General features: G+C 44.5%; 1 protein-coding gene across 1 annotated transcript; it reads left to right on the forward strand.

The window, feature by feature from the left end:
- Positions 1-688: 688 nt before the first annotated feature.
- LOC132780318 (glia maturation factor gamma) lies at positions 689-21056 on the forward strand. The gene is made up of 7 exons (XM_067462197.1): positions 689-809; positions 6475-6571; positions 9580-9629; positions 14589-14638; positions 14809-14891; positions 18604-18677; positions 20706-21056. The coding sequence occupies exons 1-7, from the start codon at positions 807-809 to the stop codon at positions 20775-20777; spliced, it is 429 nt and encodes a 142-aa protein (XP_067318298.1). The 5' UTR covers positions 689-806; the 3' UTR covers positions 20778-21056.
- The last annotated feature ends 4790 nt before the right edge of the window (positions 21057-25846 follow it).

Genomic DNA, 25846 nt, shown 5'->3' on the forward strand with positions numbered 1-25846 from the left:
GCGGCATTGGGAAGGTTGAGAAGCTGACTGGCACAACCTGGGGATCACAACCAGACACAATGAAGACATCTGCACTTGACAGTGCCTAAAGCAAACTTTTGTTGAGAGGTGATTAGATGTCCTTGATTGTTTCCTCTCTGTTGTTATGCTGTTGTAATTTTGGAAGCAGAAGCATGTGGACAAAATCTGGCTACCAGTATTTAAAAAAGCTCCAAAATTACAACAGCACAACAACAGAGAGGAAACAAACAAGGACATCTAATCACCTCTCAACAAAAGTTTGCTCCAGGCACTGCCAAACCATCAAATGCTAATCAAGGTGGTCAGTTAAACATTCACACCTAGCTCCAGCAGACAAGAGTCCTTTGTCCCACCCTGGTCATTCCACAGACATATAAACCCATTGTCCTAATTCCAACAGACCTCACTACCTCTGAGGATGCTTGCCATAGATGCAGGCGAAACGTCAGGAGAGAATGCCTCTAGAACATGGCCATATAGCCCGGAAAAACCTACAACAACCCAGTGATTCCGGCCATGAAAGCCTTCGACAAGACGTAGTCTAGACACATTCTGTTTATCTTGAATGTTTTCCTGCAAGCTTTCCCCCTTTTTCTGTGATTGCAAACTCATTGCATTTCTGACGCTCCGCCCTTGACTTCCTTTTCTCTGACCGTCTTTCCTTTGCCGCTGTCAGAAGAGCGAGAAAAGAAAACCCTAGAAAACTACACATCCAGACTGCGAAAAAGAAGATTAAACCAAAAGTTGCAGGTTTTCAGCTAGCGAGAAGGCTCCAAAGGGAAAGAATGGTGAGCTTTTAAACGTAAACGTTTGGGTGCATCTACACTGTAGAATTAATGCAGTTCGATACTGCTTTAACTTCCACGGCTCAATCCTAGTAGTTGTAGTTGTGCAATGTCTTTCAGCCAAACAGGTCCCAGGATTCCATATCATTGAGCCATGGAAGTCAAAGTGGTGTCAAACTGCATTATTATTATTATTATTATTATTATTACTATTATTATTTAATTAGAATTTTGAAGATTGTATGTTTCTATGTATGTGTGTGTGTCTATCTATATAAACAAAAATGTAATGTTCGTTTGTGATATCATCAGAACTCAAAAACCACTGGGGGAATTGACACCAAATTTGGACACAAGACACCTAACAACCCAATGTATGTCCTCCACTCAAAAAAATTGATTTTTGTCATTTGGGAATTGTCGTTGCTGGGATTTATAGTTTGCCTACAATGAAAGAGCATTCTGAACTCCACCAATGATGGAATTGGGCCAAACTTGGCACGAATATTCCATATGCCCAAATATGAACACAGATGGAGTTTAAGGGAAATAGACCTTGACATTTGGGAGTTGTACTTGCTGGGATTTATAGTTCACCTACAATCAAAGAGCATTCTGAACTCCACCAATGATGGAATTGAACCAAACATGGCATACAGGACTTCCATGACCAACAGAAAAAACTGGAAGGTTTTAGTGGGCATTGACCTTGAGTTTGGGAGTTGTAGTTCACCTACATCCAGAGAGCACTGTGGACTCAAACAATGATGGATCTGGAACAAACTTGACACGAATATTCCATATGCCCAAATATGAACACAGATGGAGTTTAAGGGGAATAGGCCTTGACATTTGGGAGTTGTAGTTGCTGGGATTTATCGTTCACCTACAATCAAAGAGCATTCTGAACTCCACCAATGATGGAATTGAACCAAACGTGGCACACAGAACTTCCATGACTTAACAGAAAACACTTTGGTGGGCATTGACCTTGAGTTTGGGAGTTGTAGTTCACCTACGTCCAGAGAGCACTGTGGACTCAAACAATGATGGATCTGGACCAAACTCTACACGAATACTCAAAATGTCCAAATGTGAACACTAGTGGAGTTTAGGGAAAATAGAATCTTGACATTCAGGAGTTGTAGTTGCTGGGATTTATAGTTCACCTACAAAGAGCATTCTGAACCCCACTAACGATGGAATTGAACCAAACTTGGCACACAGTTCTCCCATGACCAACAGAAAATACTGAAGGGGTTTGGTGGGCATTGACCTTGAGTTTGGGAGTTGTAGTTCACCTACATCCAGAGATCACTGTGGACTCAAACAATGATGGATCCGGACCAAACTCTACACAAATACTCAAAATGCTCAAATGTGAACACTGGTGGAGTTTGGGGAAAATAGAATCTTGACATTTGTGAGTTGTAGTTGCTGGGATTTATAGTTCTCCTACAATCAAAACACATTCTGAACTCCACCAATGATGGAATTGAACCAAACATGGCATACAGGACTTCCATGACCAACAGAAAAAACTGGAAAGGTTTGGTGGACATTGACCTTGAGTTTGGGAGTTGTAGTTCACCTACATCCAGAGAGCACTGTGGACGCAAACAATGACGGATCTGGACCAAACTTGACACAAATATTCCATATGCCCAAATATGAACACAGATGGAGTTTAAGGGGAATAGGCCTTGACATTTGGGAGTTGTAGTTGCTGGGATTTATAGTTCCACTACAATCAAAACACATTCTGAACTCCACCAATGATGGAATTGAACCAAACATGGCATACAAGACTTCCATGACCAACAGAAAACACTAGAAGAGATTGGTGAGCATTGACCTTGAGTTTGGGAGTTGTCGTTCACCTACATCCAGAGACTACCACAGACTCAAACGATGATGGATCTGGACCAAACTTGACACAAATATTCCATATGCCCAAATATGAACACAGATGGAATTTGGGGGAAATAGACCTTGACATTTAGGAGTTGTAGTTACTGGGATTTATAGTTCACCTACAATCAAAACGCATTCTGAACTCCACTAATGATGGAATTGAACCAAACATGGCATACAAGACTTCCATGACCAACAGAAAACACTAGAAGAGATTGGTGAGCATTGACCTTGAGTTTAGGAGTTGTAGTTTACGTACATCCAGAGAGCACTGTGGACTCAAACAATGATGGATCTGGACTGAACTCTACACAGATACTCAATATGCCCAAATGTGAACAGTAGTGGAGTTTGGGGGAAATATACCTTGACATTTAGGAGTTGTAATTACTGGGATTTATAGTTCACCTACAATCAAAGAGTGTTCTGAACCCCACCAACGACAGAATTGGGCCAAACTTCCCACACAGAATCCGCAGGACCAACAGAGAAGGAAGAAGACCATCACTAAAAAAAAAAAAAAAATGATTTTGTCATTTGGGAGTTGTAGTTGCTGGGATTTATTGTTCACCTACAATCAAAGAGCATTCCGAACTCCACCAATGATGGAATTGAACCAAACATGGCATACAGGACTTCCATGACCAACAGAACACACTGGAAGGGTTTGGTGGGCATTGACCTTGAGTTTGGGAGTTGTAGTTCACCTACATCCAGAGAGCACTGTGGACTCAAACAATGATGGATCTGGAACAAACTTGACACGAATATTCCATATGCCCAAATATGAACACAGATGGAGTTTAAGGGGAATAGGCCTTGACATTTGGGAGTTGTAGTTGCTGGGATTTATAGTTCTCCTACAATCAAAACACATTCTGAACTCCACCAATGATGGAATTGAACCAAACATGGCATACAGGACTTCCATGACCAACAGAACACACTGGAAGGGTTTGGTGGGCATTGACCTCGAGTTTGGGAGTTGTAGTTCACCTACATCCAGAGAGCACTGTGGACTCAAACAATGATGGATCTGGAACAAACTTGACACGAATATTCCATATGCCCAAATATGAACACAGATGGAGTTTAAGGGGAATAGGCCTTGACATTTGGGAGTTGTAGTTGCTGGGATTTATAGTTCTCCTACAATCAAAACACATTCTGAACTCCACCAATGATGGAATTGAACCAAACATGGCATACAGGACTTCCATGACCAACAGAACACACTGGAAGGGTTTGGTGGGCATTGACCTTGAGTTTGGGAGTTGTAGTTCTCCTACATCCAGAGAGCACTGGGGACCCAAACAATGATGGATCTGGACCAAACTTGGCACAAATATTCCATATTCCCAAATATGAACACAGATGGAGTTTAAGGGGAATAGGCCTTGACATTTGGGAGTTGTAGTTGCTGGGATTTATAGTTCACCTACAATCAAAGCTCATTCTGAACTCCACCAATGATGGAATTGAACCAAACATGGCATACAGGACTTCCATGACCAACAAAAAAAACACTAGAAGAGATTGGTGAGCATTGACCTTGAGTTTGGGAGTTAGTTCACTTACATCCAGAGACTACCATAGACTCAAACAATGATGGATCTGGACCAAACTTGGCATGAATATTCCATATGCCCAAACATGAACACAGATGGAGTTTGGGGGGAAATAGACCTTGACAATTGGGAGTTGTAGTTACTGGGATTTATAGTTCACCTACAATCAAAGAATGTTCTGAACCCCACCAACGACAGAATTGGGGCAAACTTCCCACACAGAATCCGCAGGACCAACAGAGAAGGAAGAAGACCATCACTAAAAAAAATGATTTTGTTATTTGGGAGTTTGGGGGAAATAGACCTTGACATTTAGGAGTTGTAGTTGCTGGGATTTATAGTTCTCCTACAATCAAAACACATTCTGAACTCCACCAATGATGGAATTGAACCAAACATGGCATACAGGACTTCCATGATCAACAGAAAAAAACTGGAAAGGTTTGGTGGACATTGACCTTGAGTTTGGGAGTTGTAGTTCACCTACATCCAGAGAGCACTGTGGACGCAAACAATGACGGATCTGGACCAAACTTGACACAAATATTCCATATGCCCAAATATGAACACAGATGGAATTTGCGGGAAATAGACCTTGACATTTAGGAGTTGTAGTTACTGGGATTTATAGTTCTCCTACAATCAAAACGCATTCTGAACTCCACTAATGATGGAATTGAACCAAACATGGCATACAAGACTTCCATGACCAACAGAAAACACTAGAAGAGATTGGTGAGCATTGATCTTGAGTTTAGGAGTTGTAGTTTACGTACATCCAGAGAGCACTGTGGACTCAAACAATGATGGATCTGGACCGAACTCTACACAGATACTCAATATGCCCAAATGTGAACAGTAGTGGAGTTTGGGGGAAATATACCTTGACATTTAGGAGTTGTAATTACTGGGATTTATAGTTCACCTACAATCAAAGAGTGTTCTGAACCCCACCAATGACAGAATTGGGGCAAACTTCCCACACAGAATCCGCAGGACCAACAGAGAAGGAAGAAGACCATCACTAAAAAAAAAAAATGATTTTGTCATTTGGGAGTTGTAGTTGCTGGGATTTATCGTTCACCTACAATCAAAGAGCATTCCGAACTCCACCAATGATGGAATTGAACCAAACATGGCATACAGGACTTCCATGACCAACAGAAAACACTAGAAGAGATTGGTGAGCATTGACCTTGAGTTTGGGAGTTGTAGTTCACCTACGTCCAGAGACTACCATGGACTCAAACAATGATGGATCTGGACCAAACTTGGCATGAATATTCCATATGCCCAAACATGAAGGCAGATGGAGTTTGGGGGAAATAGACCTTGACATTTGGGAGTTGTAGTTACTGGGATTTATAGTTCACCTACAATCAAAGAATGTTCTGAACCCCACCAACGACAGAATTGGGGCAAACTTCCCACACAGAATCCCCATGACCAACAGAAAATACTCAAGGCCATCCAGTCCTACTCCCTTCACCGGGGCAAGAAAACATAATCAAAGCCCTCCTGACAAAGAGCCATCCAGCCATAAATATGGATAGATATGATTCACACACACACACAATTTGAAAGGGACCCCGAAGAAGGACTATGATATGTTGTGTGTTCCAGAGTAGGCAAACCAGGCACTCTCCACATCAACACTGACAAAGAAACAACAAGAAATACTGTTTACCCACAAGCATCAAAACATTACATATATTAGAAACCAACACTTTCTCATTACTTTATTTCCCAGATCAAGAGACTGGGCCACAGCAACGCCTGGCAGGGGACAGCTAGTATAATCTACAATGGTTTACTTTTTCTCAACTTCCCTTGAATATACGATAAATTGGGAGTTGCATGCTATGGCCTCATGTACATTGCCATATAATACAGTTTGAAGTGGGATTCTATGGTTGTTGTGTAGATGCGTGTGATGCATTTCCTTGTCACTTAACCATTAATCTGTATTATTAGCAGCGCAAAAAATTGCATATACGATAACATTGCTTTGAGTTACTTTTAAATTGCACTCTCATTTCTGGAGACGTTTGCGCTTTGCATTTCGACAGCGACTTCCTGTGTGGCCTGCAAGTTTTTGCATTGTCACGTGAGCCACATCTTCGGCTTCTCTTCTGCAAAATGAAATGTAAGACCTAAAGTTAAAAAAGGCTCTTTTATTTTGCAAGTCGGACTCTCTGGTCGTGTGCGATGTGGATCCGGAGCTGATGGAGAAACTGAAGAAATTCCGCTTCCGTAAAGAGACCGACAACGCAGCAATTGTCAGTGAGTTGCCACTCTGAACACTTCCATCCCTGGTTGCATCTACACTGCAGAATTAATGCGGTTTGACGCTCCTTTAACCACCTTGGCTCAATGCTATTGGATCTAGAGCTGTCGCTTGGTGAGGCTCGAGCACTCTTTGGCAGAGAAGGCAAAAGGTCCTTGCAAAACTACAATTTCTTGAGAAACTGCAAGTCGCTTCTGGTGTGAGAAAATTGGCCATCTGCAAGGACGTTGCCCAGGTGACATTGCCCTGATGAGTCGCCTAAGGGCTGAGAACAGCGCTATACAAATAAAGTAAATAAATAATAAATAAATAAATTTTTGATGTTTTTACCATCCTTGTGGGAGGTTTCTCTTACGTCCCTTAATGGGGAGCTGGAGCTGACAGATAGAGCTCACCCACGCTCTCCCCAGATTCGAATGGCCATCTGCAAGGATGTTGCCCAGGGGACGCCCAGATGTTTTTGATGTTTTTACCATCCTTGTGGGAGGCTTCTCTCATGTTCCTGCATGGGGAGCTGGAGCTGACAGAGAGAGCTCATCCACGCTCTCCATGGAATTGAACGGCCATCTGCAAGGACGTTGCCCAGGAGATGCCCTGATGTTTTGAATGTTTTTACTATCCTTGTGGGAGGCTTCTCTCATGTCCCCGCATGGGGAGCTGGAGCTGACAGAGGGAGCTCATCCACGCTCTCCATGGATTCGAACGGCCGTCTGCAAGGACGTTGCCCAGGGGACGCCCTGATGTTTTGAATGTTTTTACCATCCTTGTGGGAGGTTTCTGTCATGTCCCCGCATGGGGAGCTGGAGCTGACAGAGGGAGCTCACCCGCGCTCTCCCCGGATTCGAACGGCCATCTGCAAGGACGTTGCCCAGGGGACATTGCCCTGATGTTTTGAATGTTTTTACCATCCTTGTGGGAGGCTTCTCTTACGTCCCTGCATGGGGAGCTGGAGCTGACAGAGGGAGCTCATTTGCGCTCTCCCCGGATTCGAATGGCCATCTGCAAGGACATTGCCCAGAGTACGCCCTGATATTTTTGATGTTTTTACCATCAGAAGGTAAAAACCTTCTGATGGGAGGCTTCTCTTACGTCCCTGCATGGGGAGCTGGAGCTGACAGAGAGAGCTCACCCACGCTCTCCCTGGATTGGAATGGCTATCTGCAAGGATGTTGCCCAGGGGTTGCCCTGAGATTTTGAATGTTTTTACCATCCTTGTGGGAGGTTTCTCTCATGTCCCCGCATGGGGAGTTGGAGCTGACGGACGGAGCTCATCCGCACTCTCCCCGAATTCGAACGGCCATCTGCAAGGATGTTGCCTAGGGGACACCCTGATGTTTTTGATGTTTTTACCATCCTTGTGAGAGGTTTCTCTCATGTCCCCGCATGGGGAGCTGGAGCTGACAGAGGGAGCTCATCCCCGCTCTCCATGGATTCGAACCTGAGACCTTTCGGTCTTCAGTCCTGCTGGTACAAGGGTTTAACCTACTGCACCACCGGGTTCAGGAGGTGTCAAACTGCATTAATTCTACAGTGTGGGTGCAATATCTGAATTGGCCACTTGGTGGCACCAAAGCGCATTTGCCTGCAATTTTTCCAATGACACTTTTAATAGCAGAAGTAATAACCGAGGGTGCTTCCAGACAGCACCAAATCACGGGTTTTTAAACAGGGGCAAAAAATCCCAGGACTTCAAAAGAGGTCCATATACAGACCTGTTGGATCTGGGATTTCTGCCTCCATTGCCCAGACTTGATGCTTTGTTGCAAGATAATAGTTACTGTGGGACTTCTGCCAGAAACTTTGGATATACGGAGATTCAGATATGCGAATCATTGCAAAAGTTCTGTTCTTTGTCTTGGCCAGGAAAATGACGTTTCATGAAGTATCTGCCACACAAACTTTATAGGGTAGGACCTCTATGGGGTAGGATCGTTCCACATCTTTATTAATGACTTCGATGAAGGGTTGGAAGGCAGGATCATCAAGTTTGCAGACGACACCAAAGTGGGAGGGAGAGCCAATACTCCAGAGGACAGGAGCAGGATTCAAAGGGATCTTGACAGATTAGAGAGATGAATGGCCAAAACTAACAAAATGAAGTTCAACAGTGACAAATGCAAGATACTCCACTTTGGCAGAAAAAACAAAATGCAAAGATGCAGAATAGGGGACAATGCATGGCTTGAGAGCAGTACATGTGAAAAAGATCTTGGAGTCCTCGTGGACAACAAGTTAAACATGAGCCAGGAATGTGATGTGGCAGCAAAAAAAGACAATGGGATTTTGGCCTGCATCAATAGGAGCCTAGTGTCTAGGTGCAGGGAAGTCATGCTCCCCATGCTCTATTCCGCTTTGGTTAGACCACACCTGGAATATTGTTTCCAATTCTGGGCACCACAATTCAAGAGAGATATTGACAAGCTGGAATGTATCCAGAGGAGAGTGACTAAAATGATAAAAGGTCTGGAGAACAAGCCCTATGAGGAGCGGCTTAAGGAGCTGGGCATGTTTAGCCTGAAGAAGAGAAGGCTGAGAGGGGATGTGATAGCCATGTACAAATATGTGAGAGGAAGCCACAGGGAGGAGGAGGGAGCAAGCTTGTTTTCTGCTTCCTTGGAGACTAGGACGCAATGGAACAATGGCTTCAAACTACAAGAGAGGAGATTCCATCTGAACATGAGGAAGAACTTCCTGACTGTGAGGGCCGTTCAGCAGTGGAACTCTCTGCCCCGGAGTGTGGTGGAGGCTCCTTCTTTGGAAGGTTTTAAACAGAGGCTGGATGGCCATCTGTCAGGGGTGATTTGAATGCAATATTCCTGCTTCTTGGCAGAATGGGGTTGGACTGGATGGCCCATGAGGTCTCTTCCAACTCTTTGATTCTATGATTCTATGATTCTTCTGCCCAAATTAGCACTCCCAAGCAGAAGGTGATTTGGAAAAAGTGTTTTTGGTTTTTGTGGGATTCTTTGCAGGAGACAAAACTATCAGCTTTCTCTCTCCACAGTGAAAATCGACAAAGAAAGGCAGCTGGTTGTACTGGAAGAAGAGTTTAAGGTAGGCACAACTCTCTCTACCTTGATTGAAAAGGAAAATAATAATTTCCCTATTGTTGTGACTCAGCTTGACTCTGAGTCTGAAGCTGAGTTCGTTGGGCCTTCTGAGCCAAAATTCCTACCGGATGATGATGATGAGGATGATGGGTTACAGATTTCTGTACATGCTTCAGACAGGGCTGACGATGGGGCTGCTGAAGGAGAAACAGCAAGTCAGTTCCCAGGGGAAAGGAATGTTAGTCAGACTGATAACGAGAGTGAAATTATTTATTTATTTCGAGTACTTCTTCCCCGCCCTTCTCGACCCCCGAGGAGGGACTCAGGGCACAATTTGATGACTACACAGTAACACAGATAAAAAATAGACAGCAATTAAAACAGTTTTAACAGTTAAAAACAATCAATATATAGCACAGTCAATAAAAAACCAATCTTATGCTCACGTTCGCAACTCAGAGTCCATAACTTCATTCCACATTTTCCATTCCTATCAGTCGTCGTTGTCCTTTATTTATCTACCAGATTGCCCAAATGCCTGGTCCCAAATCCATGTTTTTAATTTCCTTCTAAAGGAAAGGAGGGATGGCGATGACCTAATTTCCCCGGGGAGTGAATTCCATAGGTGAGGGGCCACCACCGAGAAGGCCCTGCTCCTCATCCCCGCCAGTCTCACTTGTGATAGAGGCGGGGCCGAGAGCAGGGCCTCCCCGGAGGATCTTAAACTCCGAGGTGGGACGTAGAGAGAGATGCTGGGCCGGAACCGTATAGGGTTTTGTAGGTCAAAACCAGCACTTTGAATTGTGCTCGGAACTGGATCGGCAGCCAGTGGAGCTGACACAACAAGGGGGTGGTATGCTCCCTGTATGACGCTGTGGTGAGCAATCTGGCTGCCTCCCGCTGGACTAATTGAAGTTTCCGAACAGTCTTCAAATGCAACCCCACGTAGAGTGCGTTGCAGTAATCTATCCGGGATGTAACAAGAGCGTGGACCACTGTGGCCAGTTCCGACTTCCCAAGGTACGGGCGCAGCTGGCGCACAAGTTTTAATTGTGCAAAAGCTCCTCCGGCCACCGCCGAGATCTGGGGTTCCAGGCTCAGCAATGAGTCCAGGATCCCAAGCTGCGAATCTGCGTCTTCACATGGCCAGGTGGAGACGTCTTTGCCTTCCCACAGTGATCTGGTCCAGCTGGACCAAGAGCGTTGAAGATAATGAATTAATGAGCAGACAAGATCGTCTGCAATTAAGGCTCCGGAGAAGCACTCGCTTGGCTAGCAAGCGAGAAGCCAAGGGTGCCAAAGGTCAACGCAATGCGTTCATGTCTGCAAAGGGTATTTAGCCTTGTAGCTCACAAGCAGGGGTTGTCAGTTCAACGTAGCTCTTTCCATGCAAACTTCTGTGGATTAACTTTGGCTTTTAGCAGCACGCTTCTAGTTTCCTGAGTCTGGATTTGGGCCTTGTTTTCAACTGCATTCTTATTATTTTATTACATGCCCCTGCGTTATGTAATAAAATAATAAGAATGGAGTAAAATAATGTAAATGTAATAATAATAATAATAATAATAATAGAGTAAAATAATAAATGTAACAAAATAATAATAATAACGGGGTAAAATAATAAATAACTTTGACTTGAGTATAAGCCCAGCCTAAAAAGGGGATTGAAAAACTCGGCTTATACTTGAGTATATAGGGTAATTATTATTATTTATTTTCCCTCCGCCTCTCCTCGTGGCTTGAGGCAAGTTACAGCATTATTAAAACACATAAGCATTGTAAAAAATCTATAAATACTAATAGTAAAATGTATTTCTGATGATGGCCATGTAAACTCATATATCCCATTTCAAAGCAGATAATAATAATAATAATAATAATAATAATAATAATAATAATTTATTTATACCCCGCCACCATCTCCCCAAGGGGACTCGGAGCGGCTTACATGAGGCCAAGCCCAACAACACATCAATAAAACAAAATAAAACAGATAATCTGGATTCAGAAACTGGATTGTATGGCGGTGTAGATCCAGCCAGAGATTTCCCTTCCCTTCCTGTTTTGTTGCCCCAAAAGCCCCCGCCAATGCCCTCCCTTTTGCTCCTTGCCATTCGCACAATGCACAGAGGTTCCCTTTCCTTCCGAATTCTGAGCCTGACACGAAGCGACTCCGCTTTGTCCCCGAAGAAGTCCCATCATCAGCTCTCTTCCTGCCTCCTTGACAGGAGAAAAGTCTTCCCGTGTGTTCGAAATTACAAGGCTGGGTTAAAAGCAAATTGAATTCCAGATCAAATTTAACCTCCCGAGGGACCGGTGCGCTGATGGCGTCATTTGCTTTCATATTTAATTCAATATGTTATACAACCCTCCTGTGCATTAGCAAAATGTTAATCAAATGGCAGCGCGGAATCACTGCTCGATTGTGGTTTTTTTGGGAAAGTAGAGGCTGGCGGAAGGGGAAACGGGGCGCTCGCTTCATGCCACTCAAAGGCTGACAGATTGAATTAAATAGGAAACCAAGAGATATCATCAATACTTTGTTCCAATAGACTTGGGACTCATCTACACTGCCACATAATGCAGTTCAGTGCAATTTAAATTGCATTGTATGATTTTGAAACTGCATTATAGGGCAGTGGAGATGGGGCCTTAGCTCATTGAAAGGCCCAACTAATGCTCAGGTACATCACTTTGTTGATTTTCCATAGAGAAAACTATGGTTGGATCTACACTGCTATATAATCCAGATTATCAAAGCAGATCCACATCTGCTTCGAACTGGATTATCTGAGTCTAAGGAGTCTAATCGTGCACTGTATTGATTTTAGCGCCAATCGCTGCTAGGGAGTCTTTTTTCAGAGACAAAAGTGGCATACAAATTAATAATAATCTATATAACTAAAAATGTAATGTTCGTTTGTGGGATTAACAGAACTCAAAAACCACTGGATGAATTGACACCAAATTTAGACACAAGACACCTATCAGGCCAACGAGTGACCATCACTCATAAAACACCGAAAAACACAACAGAAGGGACTTAAAAAGCCAAAAAATTAAAAAAGTACATTACAACGCACGCACAAAACCACACATATAAACACAAACACATATATACACACATATATGCATATATACACACAAAACACATACACAGAAAGGAGGAAGGAAGGAAGGAAGGAAGGAAGGAAGGAGGGAAGGAGAGGAGAAAGGAAAGAAAGGTAGAGAAGGAAGGAAGGAGAGAAGGAGGGAGAGAAAGAGGGAAAGAAGGAGGGAAAGAAGGAGGGAAAGAAGGAAAGAAAGAAGGATAGAGAAGAAAGGAAGGAGAAAAAGAGGGAGAGAAAGAGGGAAAGAAGGAGAGAAGGAGAGAAGGAAAGAAAGAAAGGTAGAGAAGGAAGGAAGGAGAGAAGGAGGGAGAGAAAGAGGGAAAGAAGGAGGGAAAGAAGGAAAGAAAGAAGGATAGAGAAGAAAGGAAGGAGAGAAGGAGGGAGAGAAAGAGGGAAAGAAGGAAGGAGAGAAGGAAAGAAAGAAAGGTAGAGAAGGAAGGAGAGAAGGAGGGAGAGAAAGAGGGAAAGAAGGAGGGAAGGAGAGAAAGAAGGATAGAAAGGATAGAAAAGGAAGGAAGGAGAGAAGGAGGGAGAGAATGAAATGAAATGAAAGAGGGAAGGAAGAGAAGGAGCAAAAGACAGAAAGAGGGAAGGAAGGAAGGGAAGGGAAGAAAGGAAGGAAGGAAGGAAGGAAGGAAGGAAGGAAGGAAGGAGGGAAGGAGAGGAGGAAGGAAGGTAGAGAAGGAAGGGAGAGAAGGAGGGAGAGAAAGAGGGAAAGAAGAAGGGAAAGAAGGAGGGAAGGAGAGAAAGAAGACAGAAAGAAGGATAAAGAAGGAAGGAAGGAGAAAAAGAGGGAGAGAAAGAGGGAAAGAAGGAGGAAAGGAGAGAAGGAAAGAAAGAAAGGTAGAGAAGGAAGGAAGGAGAGAAGGAGGGAGAGAAAGAGGGAAAGAAGGAGGGAAGGAGAGAAAGAAGGATAGAAAGGATAGAAAAGGAAGGAAGGAGAGAAGGAGGGAGAGAATGAAATGAAATGAAAGAGGGAAGGAAGAGAAGGAGCAAAAGACAGAAAGAGGGAAGGAAGGAAGGGAAGGGAAGAAAGGAAGGAAGGAAGGAAGGAAGGAGGGAAGGAGAGGAGGAAGGAAGGTAGAGAAGGAAGGAAGGAAGGAAGGAAGGAGGGAAGGAGAGGAGGAAGGAAGGTAGAGAAGGAAGGAAGGAGAGAAGGAGGGAGAGAAAGAGGGAAAGAAGAAGGGAAATAAGGAGGGAAGGAGAGAAAGAAGACGGAAAGAAGGATAAAGAAGGAAGGAAGGAGAGAAGGAGGGAGAGAATGAAATGAAGTGAAAGAGGGAAGGAAGGAGAGAAGGAACGAAAGACAGAAAGAGGGAAGGAAGGAAGGAAGGAAGGAAGGAAGGAAGGAAGGAAGGAAGGAAGGGAGGAAAGAGACAAGGAAGGATGGAACCAAAGAGCAAGGGAAGTGAGAAAAGAAACAGGTAGAGAAGGAAGAAAGAAGAAGGGAAAGAGGGAGGGAAGGTTGGCCACAGCAACGAGTGGCGGGTACAGCTAGTCTATATACATAAAAATGTAATGTTTGTTTGTGGGATTAACATAACTCAAAAGCCACTGGACGAATTGACACGAAATTTAGACACAATACACTTATCAGGCCAACGAGTGACCATCACTCAAAAAACACCAAAAAACACAACAGAAGGAACTTAAAAGGCCAAAAAAGCAAAAAGACACTACAGCGCATGCTCAAAAGCAACTCCCCCAGCAAACGAAACACACAAAAGCATATCCACACTCTCTTTAGGACTACAGTTCCCAGCATCCCTTAGATGCTGGGAGCTGTAGTCCTATTACATTTCCATTATTGTACTCCTTCGAAAATAATGCATCTTTTTTCTTATCATCTATAGGATATCTCTCCGGATGAGCTAAGGAATGAACTACCGGAACGGCAACCTCGATATCCTTCTTGTACTTTTGGAAGGGAAACGAAATAGTTTTGGGCCTGGAAAGGGACACTATTTTTGTTTACATACCAGATGAAGTTGTCCTTCTGTGTACACATAGTGGTTTGAATGCTGGACCCAGAGGCTGAGGACCCATTTGCTTCCTTGACTATTGTGCCTGTACCTTTGTCGCCTATAGCTATAAATACATCCATGAAGACGGGCGCATCTCCTACCCGCTCTGCTTCATCTTCTGCAGCCCAGTCGGTGAGAAACAGTGATTTCTTGCTCCCCTTGATTTCTGTCCCATTTGGATGATGGCCTTGGGTTCCCAGTGTAAAGAAAGCTTTGATGAGGAGGATGCCTGGCAGCCTGTAATAGTGGTTTCAGTTACATACATGGCACTAATTTTTGCCAAGGCCTTTCCATATTATCTGTCGCACCTCAGAGTAGATTCTCCTTGCTGAAAACACCAAACTGCACATGGACTGAAGTCTTTGTGGTTTATTGAAAAGTAAAAGATTAAAAGCAAGTAATTTTCCAAAAGATCAATAAAACATAGCACTGTAAAGCAGGATTCCAAGAGGCACCAACAAAACGAAATCTCATGAGAGCATGACAAAGCCCCAAGACCATGGACACAAGAACTATAAGATAACTCCACTTTGGCAGAAAAAACGAAATGCAAAGATACAGAACGGGGGACAATGCCGGACGCGAGAGCAGGACGTGTGAAAAAGATCTTGGAGTCTTCGTGGACAACAAGTTAAACATGAGCCAGGAATGTGATGCGGTGGCAAAAAAAGCCAATGGGATTTTGGCCTGCATCAATAGGAGCCTAGTGTCTAGATCTAAGGAAGTCATGCTCCCCATGCTCTATCTGCCTTGGTTAGATCACACCTGGAATATTGTGTCCAATTCTGGGCACCACAATTCAAGAGAGATATTGACAAGCTGGAATGTGTCCAGAGGAAGGCGACTAAAATGATCTAGGGTCTGGATCACAAGCCCTATGAGGAGCGGCTTAAGGAGCTGGGCATGTTTAGCCTGAAGAAGAGAAGGCTGAGAGGAGATATGATAGCCATGTATAAATATGTGAGAGGAAGCCACAGGGAGGAGAGAGCAAGCTTTTTTACTGCTTCCGTGGAGATTAGGACAAGGAAAAATGGCTTCAAACTACAAGAAAGGAGATTCCATCTGAACATGAGGAAGAACTTCCTGACTGTGAGAGCTGTTCAGCAGTGGAACTCTCTGCCCCAGAGTGTGGTGGAGGCTCCTTCTTTGGAAGCTTTTAAACAGAGGCTGGATGGCCATCTGTCAGGGGTGATTTGAATGCAATATTCCTGCTTCTTGGCAGAATGGGGTTGGACTGGGTGGCCCATGAGGTCTCTTCCAACTCTTTGATTCTATGATTCTATAATCCCAACTTATCTATCCGAACGTATCTCGGCCTATCAGCCCACCAGGACCCTAAGATCTTCTGGGGAGGCCCTGCTCTCTATCCCGCCTGCTTCACAGGTGCGGCTGGCGGGAACGAGAGACAGGGCCTTTTCTGTGGTGGCCCCTCGGCTTTGGAATGCCCTCCCCATAGAGGTGAGATCAGCCCCTTCGCTGATGGTATTTCGAAAAAGGTTGAAGACATGGATGTTTAAACAAGCATTCGATTAATCTGGTGCAACGAAACTGATGAACAAGGATTGGTTAATCACAGACGACGAAATTGGATTGCGACTACAATTAAGAGATGCATTGGATTATTATTGGTGGCCCAATAATATTGTGTATTGTGTATGTGTTTTTATGCTTTTTAATGGAATATTGCTGCTTGTCGTTGTGTTGTAAACCGCGTTGAGTCGCCGATTTAGGCTGAGAAACGGCGGTATATAAGCACAGTAATAAAATAAATAAAATAATAAATAATAAAATAAATAATCCAGACAAACGAGCACAAGCTGCTTGATGGAGCGAAAAGTTGCTCTGACAAAGGTTTGTTTTCAAACACACTGCTTATTAACACCCTTTGCAATACTTCAAAACCTTTCTTTGGCCTCTGGGCTCCTTCTTGTCAGCTATTCTCACACTCCTTCGAACTCTGAATTCCAAACGATCAGCCTGATCTAAGATTTCCGTTTCATCAAGGTCAGGCTGCTCGTTAGTGTCTTCTTGCTTACTATCAGGCTGAGAACTGCCCTCCTTTTCTGAGTCAATTTGCACCTGGTTAGTTTCAGTATCAAAAACTTCATTCTCTTCTATGGGAAACTGAACTTGCACACCCTGTTCCTCATTGTCTACAACAGGAACATTTTGAACCTGAATCCCATCATCCTCGTCAGAGTCACTCTGAGACCCCATCTGAGTCACAACACTATCAGTCTGTGTCTGTGGTTCCAGCTGAGTCACAACAATATCTAGCTCATAAGGCAAAATACAGTGGTGCTGTCATCATGTTAGCAACAATAACAACACAGCATCCGGGGGAAATTCCGGGGGGAAACAGTTCCAAAGGATTCCAGCTGGAGAATCTACAAAGCCTTGACTGGTAGGTCTACTCGGGACCCAAGAAGAAGTTTGGAGCCGGGAGTAGAGCCCACACCAGCAAAGTTTAGAAAGTAGATTGCCCAAGGAGGGGTTAAAAAGGCTTTTCCTCTTAAAGAAAAGAAACAGTTCACGAAGCCAATTGCCTGTCCCTTGTGGACAAGATTAAGAAAGCCACCAGTTGATTCAAAGCCTTGAAGTATTTGTTTATCTGTCCAGCGTATCTGTCCGAACGCATCTCCCTCTACGTCCCACCTCAGAGTCTGAGATCCTCTGGGGAGGCCCTGCTCTCGGCCCCGCCTCTGTCACAAGTGAGATTGGCGGGGACGAGGAGCAGGGCCTTCTCAGTGGTGGCTCCTCACCTATGGAATTCACTCCCCGGGGAAATTAGATCTGCAACATCCCTCCTTTCCTTCAGAAAGAAATTCAAAACATGGATGTGGGACCAGGCGTTTGGGCAATCTGGCAGATAAATAAAGGACTGTGACGACGGATAGGAATAGACAATGTGGAATGAAGTATGGACTCTGAGTTGGCGAACGCTGTGCTGAGATTGGCTATCGACTGTGAGATATATTGTTTTAATTGTTAACCATTTAATGGATGTTTTTTTATATGTTATTGTATTTGTGTAGGCACCAAATTGTGCCATTTTGTAAGCCGCCCTGAGTCCCCCCCCCCCCTCGGGGGTTGAGAAAGGCGGGGTAGAAGTATACGAAATAAATAAAAATAAATAAATTTAATTTTTTGAATATTTAAGAAATATTTGATTGATTGTTGATCTAAGAAGTATTTGATTGTTTGTTGAAGACTTAAGCAATAATAAAGGACTTTGTTAAACCTTTCAAGCTTCTAAAGAGTCTGTATAGGAAAACCCTTAGGGCCTCTCAGCCGAGGCACCCCGGCTTCCTGCTGGGCACAAAGAGCACGTCCTGTTCAACTCCCAGGATGCCCTCGCATTGAACGGTGGTAGTTAAAGTGGGGTCAAACTGCATTAATTCTATAGTGTGGATGCACCCCAGGCCAACGATTTACCTCTCTTCCTCCTTAACTAGAGAGAAGCACCACGAATAAGTAACTCAACTGCTTGAGATACTCTGGGATGCACGAAAAATTGCCACTCGTCTGCTTGTTGTGTTAATCTTCCCAGTGGGGTTCCCCAGTTATCAGGGAAAGCCGTTTTTCAACCAGTTAACAAATAATTGAGAATACTCTCTCCATTCCTGCGATATATACATACATTGCTGTCCTCTTTCTCTCTGTGGGATGATTTCCATGCCTGGCCTTAGGGAAGTATCTCTCTCTCTCTCCGAGTTCATTCCCATTTCCCAGAAATGCTGTGAATCATGCCGCCTTTTTTGTAAAATGCCGCAAACGAGGTAATGAATAATGGTAATAATAATTGCAAATAAAGGACTCTTTCTCTGCTCTTTTCCTTTCCCAGGATGTAAGCCTGAGCAGCAGATGATGTATGCGGGCAGCAAAAACCGCTTGGTGCAAGCCGCTGAGCTCACCAAGGTATTTCCAGCCTTATTTCCCCCTATTTAGGGTCTTATTCCTAATCCTTTTGTGATAGATTTTGCTCCTTTTATTGTAGCCTTTTGACCTCTCCAAACTCCTGTATGCCTTCGTTCTACTCTTCTTGAACTAGATTGCAGCAGGTAGAACATAATACAATAACATCTATATAAATAAAAATGTAATGTTCGTTTGTGGGATTAACACAACTCAAAAACTATTGGGAGAATTGACGCCAGGTTTGGACACAAGACACCTAACAACCCAATGTATGTATTGTCGAAGGCTTTCATGGCCGGAATCACTGGGTTGTTGTAGGTTTTCCGGGCTATATGGCCATGTTCTAGAGGCATTCTCTCCTGACGTTTCGCCTGCATCTATGGCAAGCATCATCAGAGGTAGTGAGGTCTGTTGGAACTAGGAAAAAGGGTTTCTATATCTGTGGAATGACCAGGGTGGGACAAAGGACTCTTGTCTGTTGAAACATTCACACTTAGCTCCAACACACAAGAGTCCTTTGTCCCACCCTGGTCATTCCACAGATATATAAACCCTTTTAACTAATTCCAACAGACCTCACTACCTCTGAGGATGCTTGCCAAAGTGCAGGTGAAACGTCAGGAGAGAATGCCTCTAGACCATGGCCATACAGCCCGAAAAAACCTACAACAACCCAGTGATTCCGGCCATGAAAGCCTTCAACAATACCCTTCTAGTGTTGTCTGTTGGTCATGGGAGTTCCGTGTGCCAAGTCTGGTTCAATTCCCTCGTTGATGGAGTTCAGAATGCTCTTTGATTGTAGGTGAACTATAAATCCCAGCAACTACAACTCCCAAATGACAAAATCACAATTTTTTGAGTGATGGTCACTTCTTGTGTTGTGAGACGTTTTGTTGCCAAATTTGGTGTGATTTCGTTCATTGGATCTTTTGTTGTTAAGGTACTCATTATGCACAGAGCATTTTTATATATAGAGAATATATATATATACACACACACACACACACATACAGTTGAAACATTCACACCTAGCTCCAGCAGACAAGAGTCCTTTGTCTCACCCTGCTCATTCCACAGATATATAAACCCATTTTCCTAGTTCCATCAGACCTCACTACCTCTGAGGATGCTTGCCGAAGTGCAGGCGAAACGTCAGGAGAGAATGCCTCTAGACCATGGCCCGAGAAAACCTACAACCCACTATCTGGTCATGTTCAGAAGCATTCTCTCCTGATGTTTCACCCACATCTACAGCAGGCATCCTCAGAGGTTGGGAAGTCTGTTGGAAACTAGGCAAGTGGGGTGTATATATCTATGCAATAATGTTAAAGATGGGAGAAAGAACTCTTGTCTGCTTGAGGCAAGTGTGAATGTTGCCATTGGCCACCTTGGTTAGCGCTGAATGGCTTTGCAGCTTCAAAGCTTGGCTGATTGCTGCCTGGGGGAATCCTTTGTTAAAAGGTGTTAGCTGGCCCTGATTGTTTCCTGTCGGGAATTCCCCTTGTTTTTTGGAGTTTTTTTTAGTATTGCTCTTTATTTGTCTGACATGGTGGTTGTGAGAGTGGTCCAGCATTTCTGTGTTCGCAAATAATATGCTGTGACCAGGTTGGCTGACTTCTCTGGTTGAATTAGTCTGCAGTACTCTGAAGTAACCAGGCTCTGAAGCTGCAAGGCTATTCGGTGCTAATTAAGTTGACCAATGACAAAACTCACACTTGCCTTGAAATTTTTTCCCAAATGTTGTTACACAGTGTAATGACCTCTCTTTGTTTGATAGACTGAAAGGTTGGGGGGCTTTGGGAGAACTGAAAAGGATCCAGGAGCTGCCAAATTAGGGTTGCAAGGCTACAATTCCCTGCCATAAATGGATAAGGCCAACCAACGCAGTGGGTGTCAATGGCATTGCCCTACTTCTTCCTTGCAGAACGCCTTACACGAGTCAGGGAAATATTAATAGGGATTTTTCTCAGCCCAGACAGCAGTGTGACCTTCTCTTCCTTGCAAACGCTTCCCTTCTTATCTTCCCAGGTCTTTGAGATCCGTTCCACGGATGATCTGACGGAGCAATGGCTGAAAGAGCGCCTGGCCTTTTTCCGCTAATGGAAGCGGAGGGACCCCAAACGTGGCACAATCTCAACCCTTTTCCCATACTGCAGTTCCTAATGGCCACCCTTGCAGAGCATATAGTAAGGAAGCCTGGGAGTTGTGCTCCAGTCTGTCAATCTTATGCTTTGCACCCTTGCTGTAAAGTCAACATCACTCCGCAGTTGTGAAATGCAGGAAATATAACCTTAAGAAGTGGATATAGGTGGAGAATGTTTAATGCAGGGGTTTTAGTCCAGTAGGAAAAAAAAATACTGATTTGGGGAAAAAAACTGGGAATTATAACAGAGTAGCATATATACTCAGCATTGCCACTGCTTTCATCCCTTCTTTCACTTTCTCTCCCCTCATGTCTGTCCCCCTTTCCTTTCTTCTCCTTCCTTCCTTTTCCATTCCTTTCTTTCTGTTCTTTTTCCTTTCCTTTCCTTCCCCTTCCTTCCTTCCTTCCTTCCTTCCTTTTCTATTCCTTTCTATTCCTTTCTTTCTCTTCTTTTCCCCTCCCTCCGTCCATCTGTCCATCCATCCCTCCTTTCCTGTACTTCTCTTCCACTTTCTTCCTTCCCCAGCTCTGAGAGGGCTGCCTCACTATGTCCCCTTTCCTTTCTCTTCCTTCCTTCTTTCCTTCCTTCCTTTGTTCTTTCCTTCCTTCCTCCTCCTCCTCCACTTTCTCCCTTCTCCAGCTCTGAGAGGGCTGCCTCACTATGTCCCCTTTCCTTTCTCTTCCTTCCTTCTTTCCTTCCTTCCTTTGTTCTTTCCTTCCTTCCTCCTCCTCCTCCACTTTCTCCCTTCTCCAGCTCTGAGAGGGCCTGCCTCACTATGTCCCCCTTCCTTTCTCTTTTTTCCTTCCGTCCTTCCTCCCTTCCTCCCTCCTTTTTCTTTCTTCCCCTTCCTTCCTTCCTTTCCTCCTCCTCCACTTTCTCCCTTCTCCAGCTCTGAGAGGGTTTACCTCACTATGTCCCCTTTCCTTTCTCTTTTTTCCTTCCTTCCTTCCTTCCTTCCTTCCTTCCTTCCTTCCTCCCCCCCTCCCTCCTTTTTCTTTCTTCGCCTTCCTTCCTTCTTTCCTTCCTTCCTTCTCCTCCTCCTCCCCCACTTTCTCCCTTCTCCAGCTCTGAGAGGGTCTACCTCACTATGTCCCCTTTCCTTTCTCTTTTTTCCTCCCTCCCTCCCTCCCTTTTCTTTCTTCCCCTTCCTTCCTTCCTTCCTCCCTCCCTCCTCCTCCTCTTTCCCCCTTTTCCAGCTCTGAGAGGGTCTACCTCACTATGTCCCTTTTCCTTTCTCTTCCTTCCTTCCCTCCTGTTTCTTTCTTCTCCCTTCGTCCCTTCTCTCTTTTCCATCTTCTTTTCCTGCCTTCCTTCCTTCCTTCCTTCCTGTACTTCTCTTCTACTTTCTCACTTCTCCAGCTCTGAGAGGGCCTGCCTCACTATGTGCCCTTTCCTTTCCCATTCTTTCTTTCTTCTTTTCCTCCTTATCCTTTCTTCCCTCTTCCTCCATTCCTTCTCTCTTTCTTTCCCTTTCTTCCCTTTCTTTCTTTCTTTCTTTCTTTCTTTCGTTCCTCCCCCCCCCCCCCCCACTTTCTCACTTCTCCGACTCTGAGAGGGTCTGCCTCACTGTGTCCCCTTTCAATCCACTTCCTTCCTTCTGATTCTTCCTTCTCCCTTCCTTCTCTCTTTTCCTTTTCTTTCTTTCTTTCTTTCTTTCTTTCTATCTATCCTTCTTCCCTTTCTCCCTTCTCCAGCTCCGAGAGGGTCTGCCTCATAATGCCCCCTGTCCTTTCTCTTCCTTCCTTCCCTCCTGTTTCTTTCTTTTCCCTTCCTCCGTTACTTCTCTCTTTCCCTTCCTCTTCTTCTCTCGGTCTCTTTCTTTCTTTCCTTCCCTTTCTTTCTTTCTTTCTTTCTTTCTTTCTTTCTTTCTTTCTGTCCTTCTTCTCCCCTTTCTCCCTTCTCCAGCTCTGAGAGGGACTGCCTCACTATGTCCCTTTTCCTTTCTCTTCCTTTTCTCTTTCCTGTTTCTTCCTTCCTTCCTTCCCCTCCCTCCTGTTTCTTTCTTATTTCCTCCCTCCCTCCCTTCCTACCTTTTTTCTGTCCTTCTCCCCTTTCTCGTTTCTCCAGCTCTGAGAGGGCCTGCCTCAGTTTGTCCACTTTCCTTCCTTCCTTCCTTCCTTCCTTCCTTCCTTCCTTCCCTCCCTCCCTCCCTCCCTCCCTCCCTCCCTCCCTCCCTCCCTCCCTCCTGTTTCTTTCTTCGCCCTCCCTCCTTTCTGTCTTCCCTTCTTTTTCCTTTTCTCTTCCTTCCTTCCTTCCTTTCTTTCTCTTTCCTTCTTTCTTTCTTTCCTTCTCCTCCCCTTTCTTCCTACTCCAGCTCTGAGAGGGCCTGCCTCACTATGTCCCCCTTTTTTCCCCTTCCTTCCTTCCCTCCTTTTTCTTTCTTTCCCCTTCCTCCTTTCTTTCTTTCTTTCTTTCTTTCTTTCTTTCCTTTCTTCCTTTTTTCTCTTCCTTCCTTCCTTCCTTCCTTCCTTCCTTCCTTCCCTCCTTTTTCTTTCTTTGCCCTTCCTCCATTCTTTCTTTCTTTCCTTTCTTCCCTTTTTCTCTTCCTTCCTTCCTTCCTTCCTTCCTTCTTTCCTTCCATCCTTCCTTCCTTCTCCTCTCTGCACTTTCTCCCTTCTCCAGCTCTGAAAGGGCCTGCCTTACTATGTCCCCTTTTTTCTCTCTTCCTTCCCTCCTTTTTCTTTCTTCCCCTTCCTCCTTTCCTCTGTTTTTCTTTCCCTTCTTTTTCTCCTTCCTTCCTTCCTTCCTTCCTTCCTTCCTTCTTTCCTACTTCCTTTCCTTCATCCCCATCTCACTTTTCTTTCCCAGGGACAATGCCGAGGGCCACTTCACCTAGCAACAGCCTTTATGATATAGACAGACAGACAAACAAACAAACAAACAAACATGCATACTATAAATAGATAGATTGATCTAGATCCATTTCCATTTGCCATTCCATCATCTCATTCCCTATTCTAAATATGAGTCGATCAGCAACTTTTCTGCCATTAAGATCCACCCTTTTCCCCCTTTGCTGTTATTAGCTGACCATAACAATTTCTACTGTTGGAGAAAATTTCTGAAAAATGCAAATAAAGTAATTTGATCTATTATTTATTCATTTATTTTTGCTTTACCTGCAGCTTTGTGCTGAATTTACATTCTTAACTTTGACATTGGTGAGCTGTTTGGCCCTCTCGTTCAGGCATTTGTTCATAGAATCCTAGAGTTGGAAGGGTACCAAAAGGCCATCCAGTCCAGCCTAGGCAGGAAGACGCAGTCAAAGCCCTCCCCACAGATGGTCATCCACTTTTGCTTGTTATTGACTGTGGTCAAGCCAACTTTCACATACATCTGCTTCCATTATGTGGATCCTGCTCTCCATTCAACCTTCCACCACCTGATGGCGACTTCTGCCCATTGGAAAGATGCTGGCAAGGGAAAATGTGGACCACCAGATGTTCCCTGTCAAGTTCAATGAGGGAAGGCGGCCAGGGAAAGGAGGAAGTCACCTCGTGCCTATTACAGGGGAAAACCAGCTGATCCCCAACCCATCTAAAACACAGACATGTGCCTTTCATCTCAAGAACAGAGAAGCATCCCGAGGATTACCTGGGAAGGAATCCCACTGGAGCATTGCCACGCACCCAAATACCTGGGAGTCACTCTGGACCATGCTCTGACCTACAAGAAGCACTGCCTGAACAACAAGCAAAAAGTGGGCGCTAGAAATAATATCATACGAAAGCTGACTGGCACAACCTGGGGATCACAACCAGACACAGTGAAGCCCTTGTGTTTTGTTACTCTGCTGCTGAGTACGCATGCCCGGTGTGGAACCCATCTCACCACACTAAAACAGTGGATGTGGCTCTTAATGAGACATGCCACATTATCACGGGGTGTCTGCACCCTACACCACTGGAGAAATTACACTGTTTAATCGGTATTGCACCACCTGACATCTGCCAGGAAGTAGCAGCCAATAGTGAAAAGACCAAGGCAGAGACATCTCCAGCTCATCCCCTGTTTGGGTATCAGCCAGCACGTCAACGACTTAAATCTAGAAATAGTTTTCTAAGATCTACAGAGACACTCGCAGGAACACCCCAGCAAGCAAGAGTCCAAAAGTGGCAGGCTCAAACCCAGAATCTCAACCAATGGCTGATACCAAATGAGAGACTCCCCCCTGGGCACACAGAAGACTGGGCAACTTGGAAAGCGGCGAACAGACTGCGCTCTGGCACCACGAGATGCAGAGGTAACCTTAAGAAATGGGGCCACAAAGTGGAGTCCACGACATGCAAGTGCAGAGAAGAGCAAACCACTGACCACCTGCTGCAATGCATCCTGGGCCCAGCCACATGCACAAGGGAGGACCTCCTTTCGGCAACACCAGAGGCACTCCAAGTGGCCAGATACTGGTCAAAGGACATCTAATCAACTACCAAACTCACAAATTTTGTATTTTGTCTGTTTGTTTGCTTTGTTCTGTTAGAAATTTAATATAATGGACTGGTTGCCCTGACACGACAAATAAATACCTCGTGCCACCTTTAAGGCTCTAACCCGGGCATGGGCCAACTTGAGCCCTGCAGGTGTTTTGGACTACAACTCCCACCATTCCTAACAGCCTCAGGCCTCTTCCTTTCCCCCCTCAGCTGCTTAAGCTTCAGAGACTGGCTGATTTCTCTGGGGGAATCCTTTGTTAGGAAGTGTTAGCTGGCTCTGATTGTTACATGTCTGGAATGCATGTCAGGCCACACAGAGAAGCCATTGAAATCCACAAGCATGTGGACAATTTCAACAGAAAGGAGGAAATAATAATAATAATAATAATAATAATAATAATAATAGTAAGTAGAAGAAGAGAAACACGCACTGGCAGATGATGTGAAAGGGAGTCAAGAACCAACATTGAGGGAAGTCAAGAGTAGTAAACTGCGCAAAGTGCAAAAGATAAAGAGGGAATACCGTAAAAACACAATCCGGAGCAGAAGAGAAAACTGGCCAAAGAAGGTTCTCTCTCCGTGGACAGTTCCT

The sequence above is a fragment of the Anolis sagrei genome, chromosome Y (assembly GCF_037176765.1).
Source record: "Anolis sagrei isolate rAnoSag1 chromosome Y, rAnoSag1.mat, whole genome shotgun sequence".
In the NCBI taxonomy this organism is placed as follows: domain Eukaryota; kingdom Metazoa; phylum Chordata; class Lepidosauria; order Squamata; family Dactyloidae; genus Anolis; species Anolis sagrei.

Bases quoted from the DNA above. Each gene is read 5' to 3' on its own strand.
- LOC132780318 (XM_067462197.1), top strand. The intron at 6,572-9,579 runs GTGAGTTGCCAC...CTCTCTCCACAG, and splicing joins CGACAACGCAGCAATTGTCA to TGAAAATCGACAAAGAAAGG. The intron at 18,678-20,705 runs GTATTTCCAGCC...TTATCTTCCCAG, and splicing joins AAGCCGCTGAGCTCACCAAG to GTCTTTGAGATCCGTTCCAC.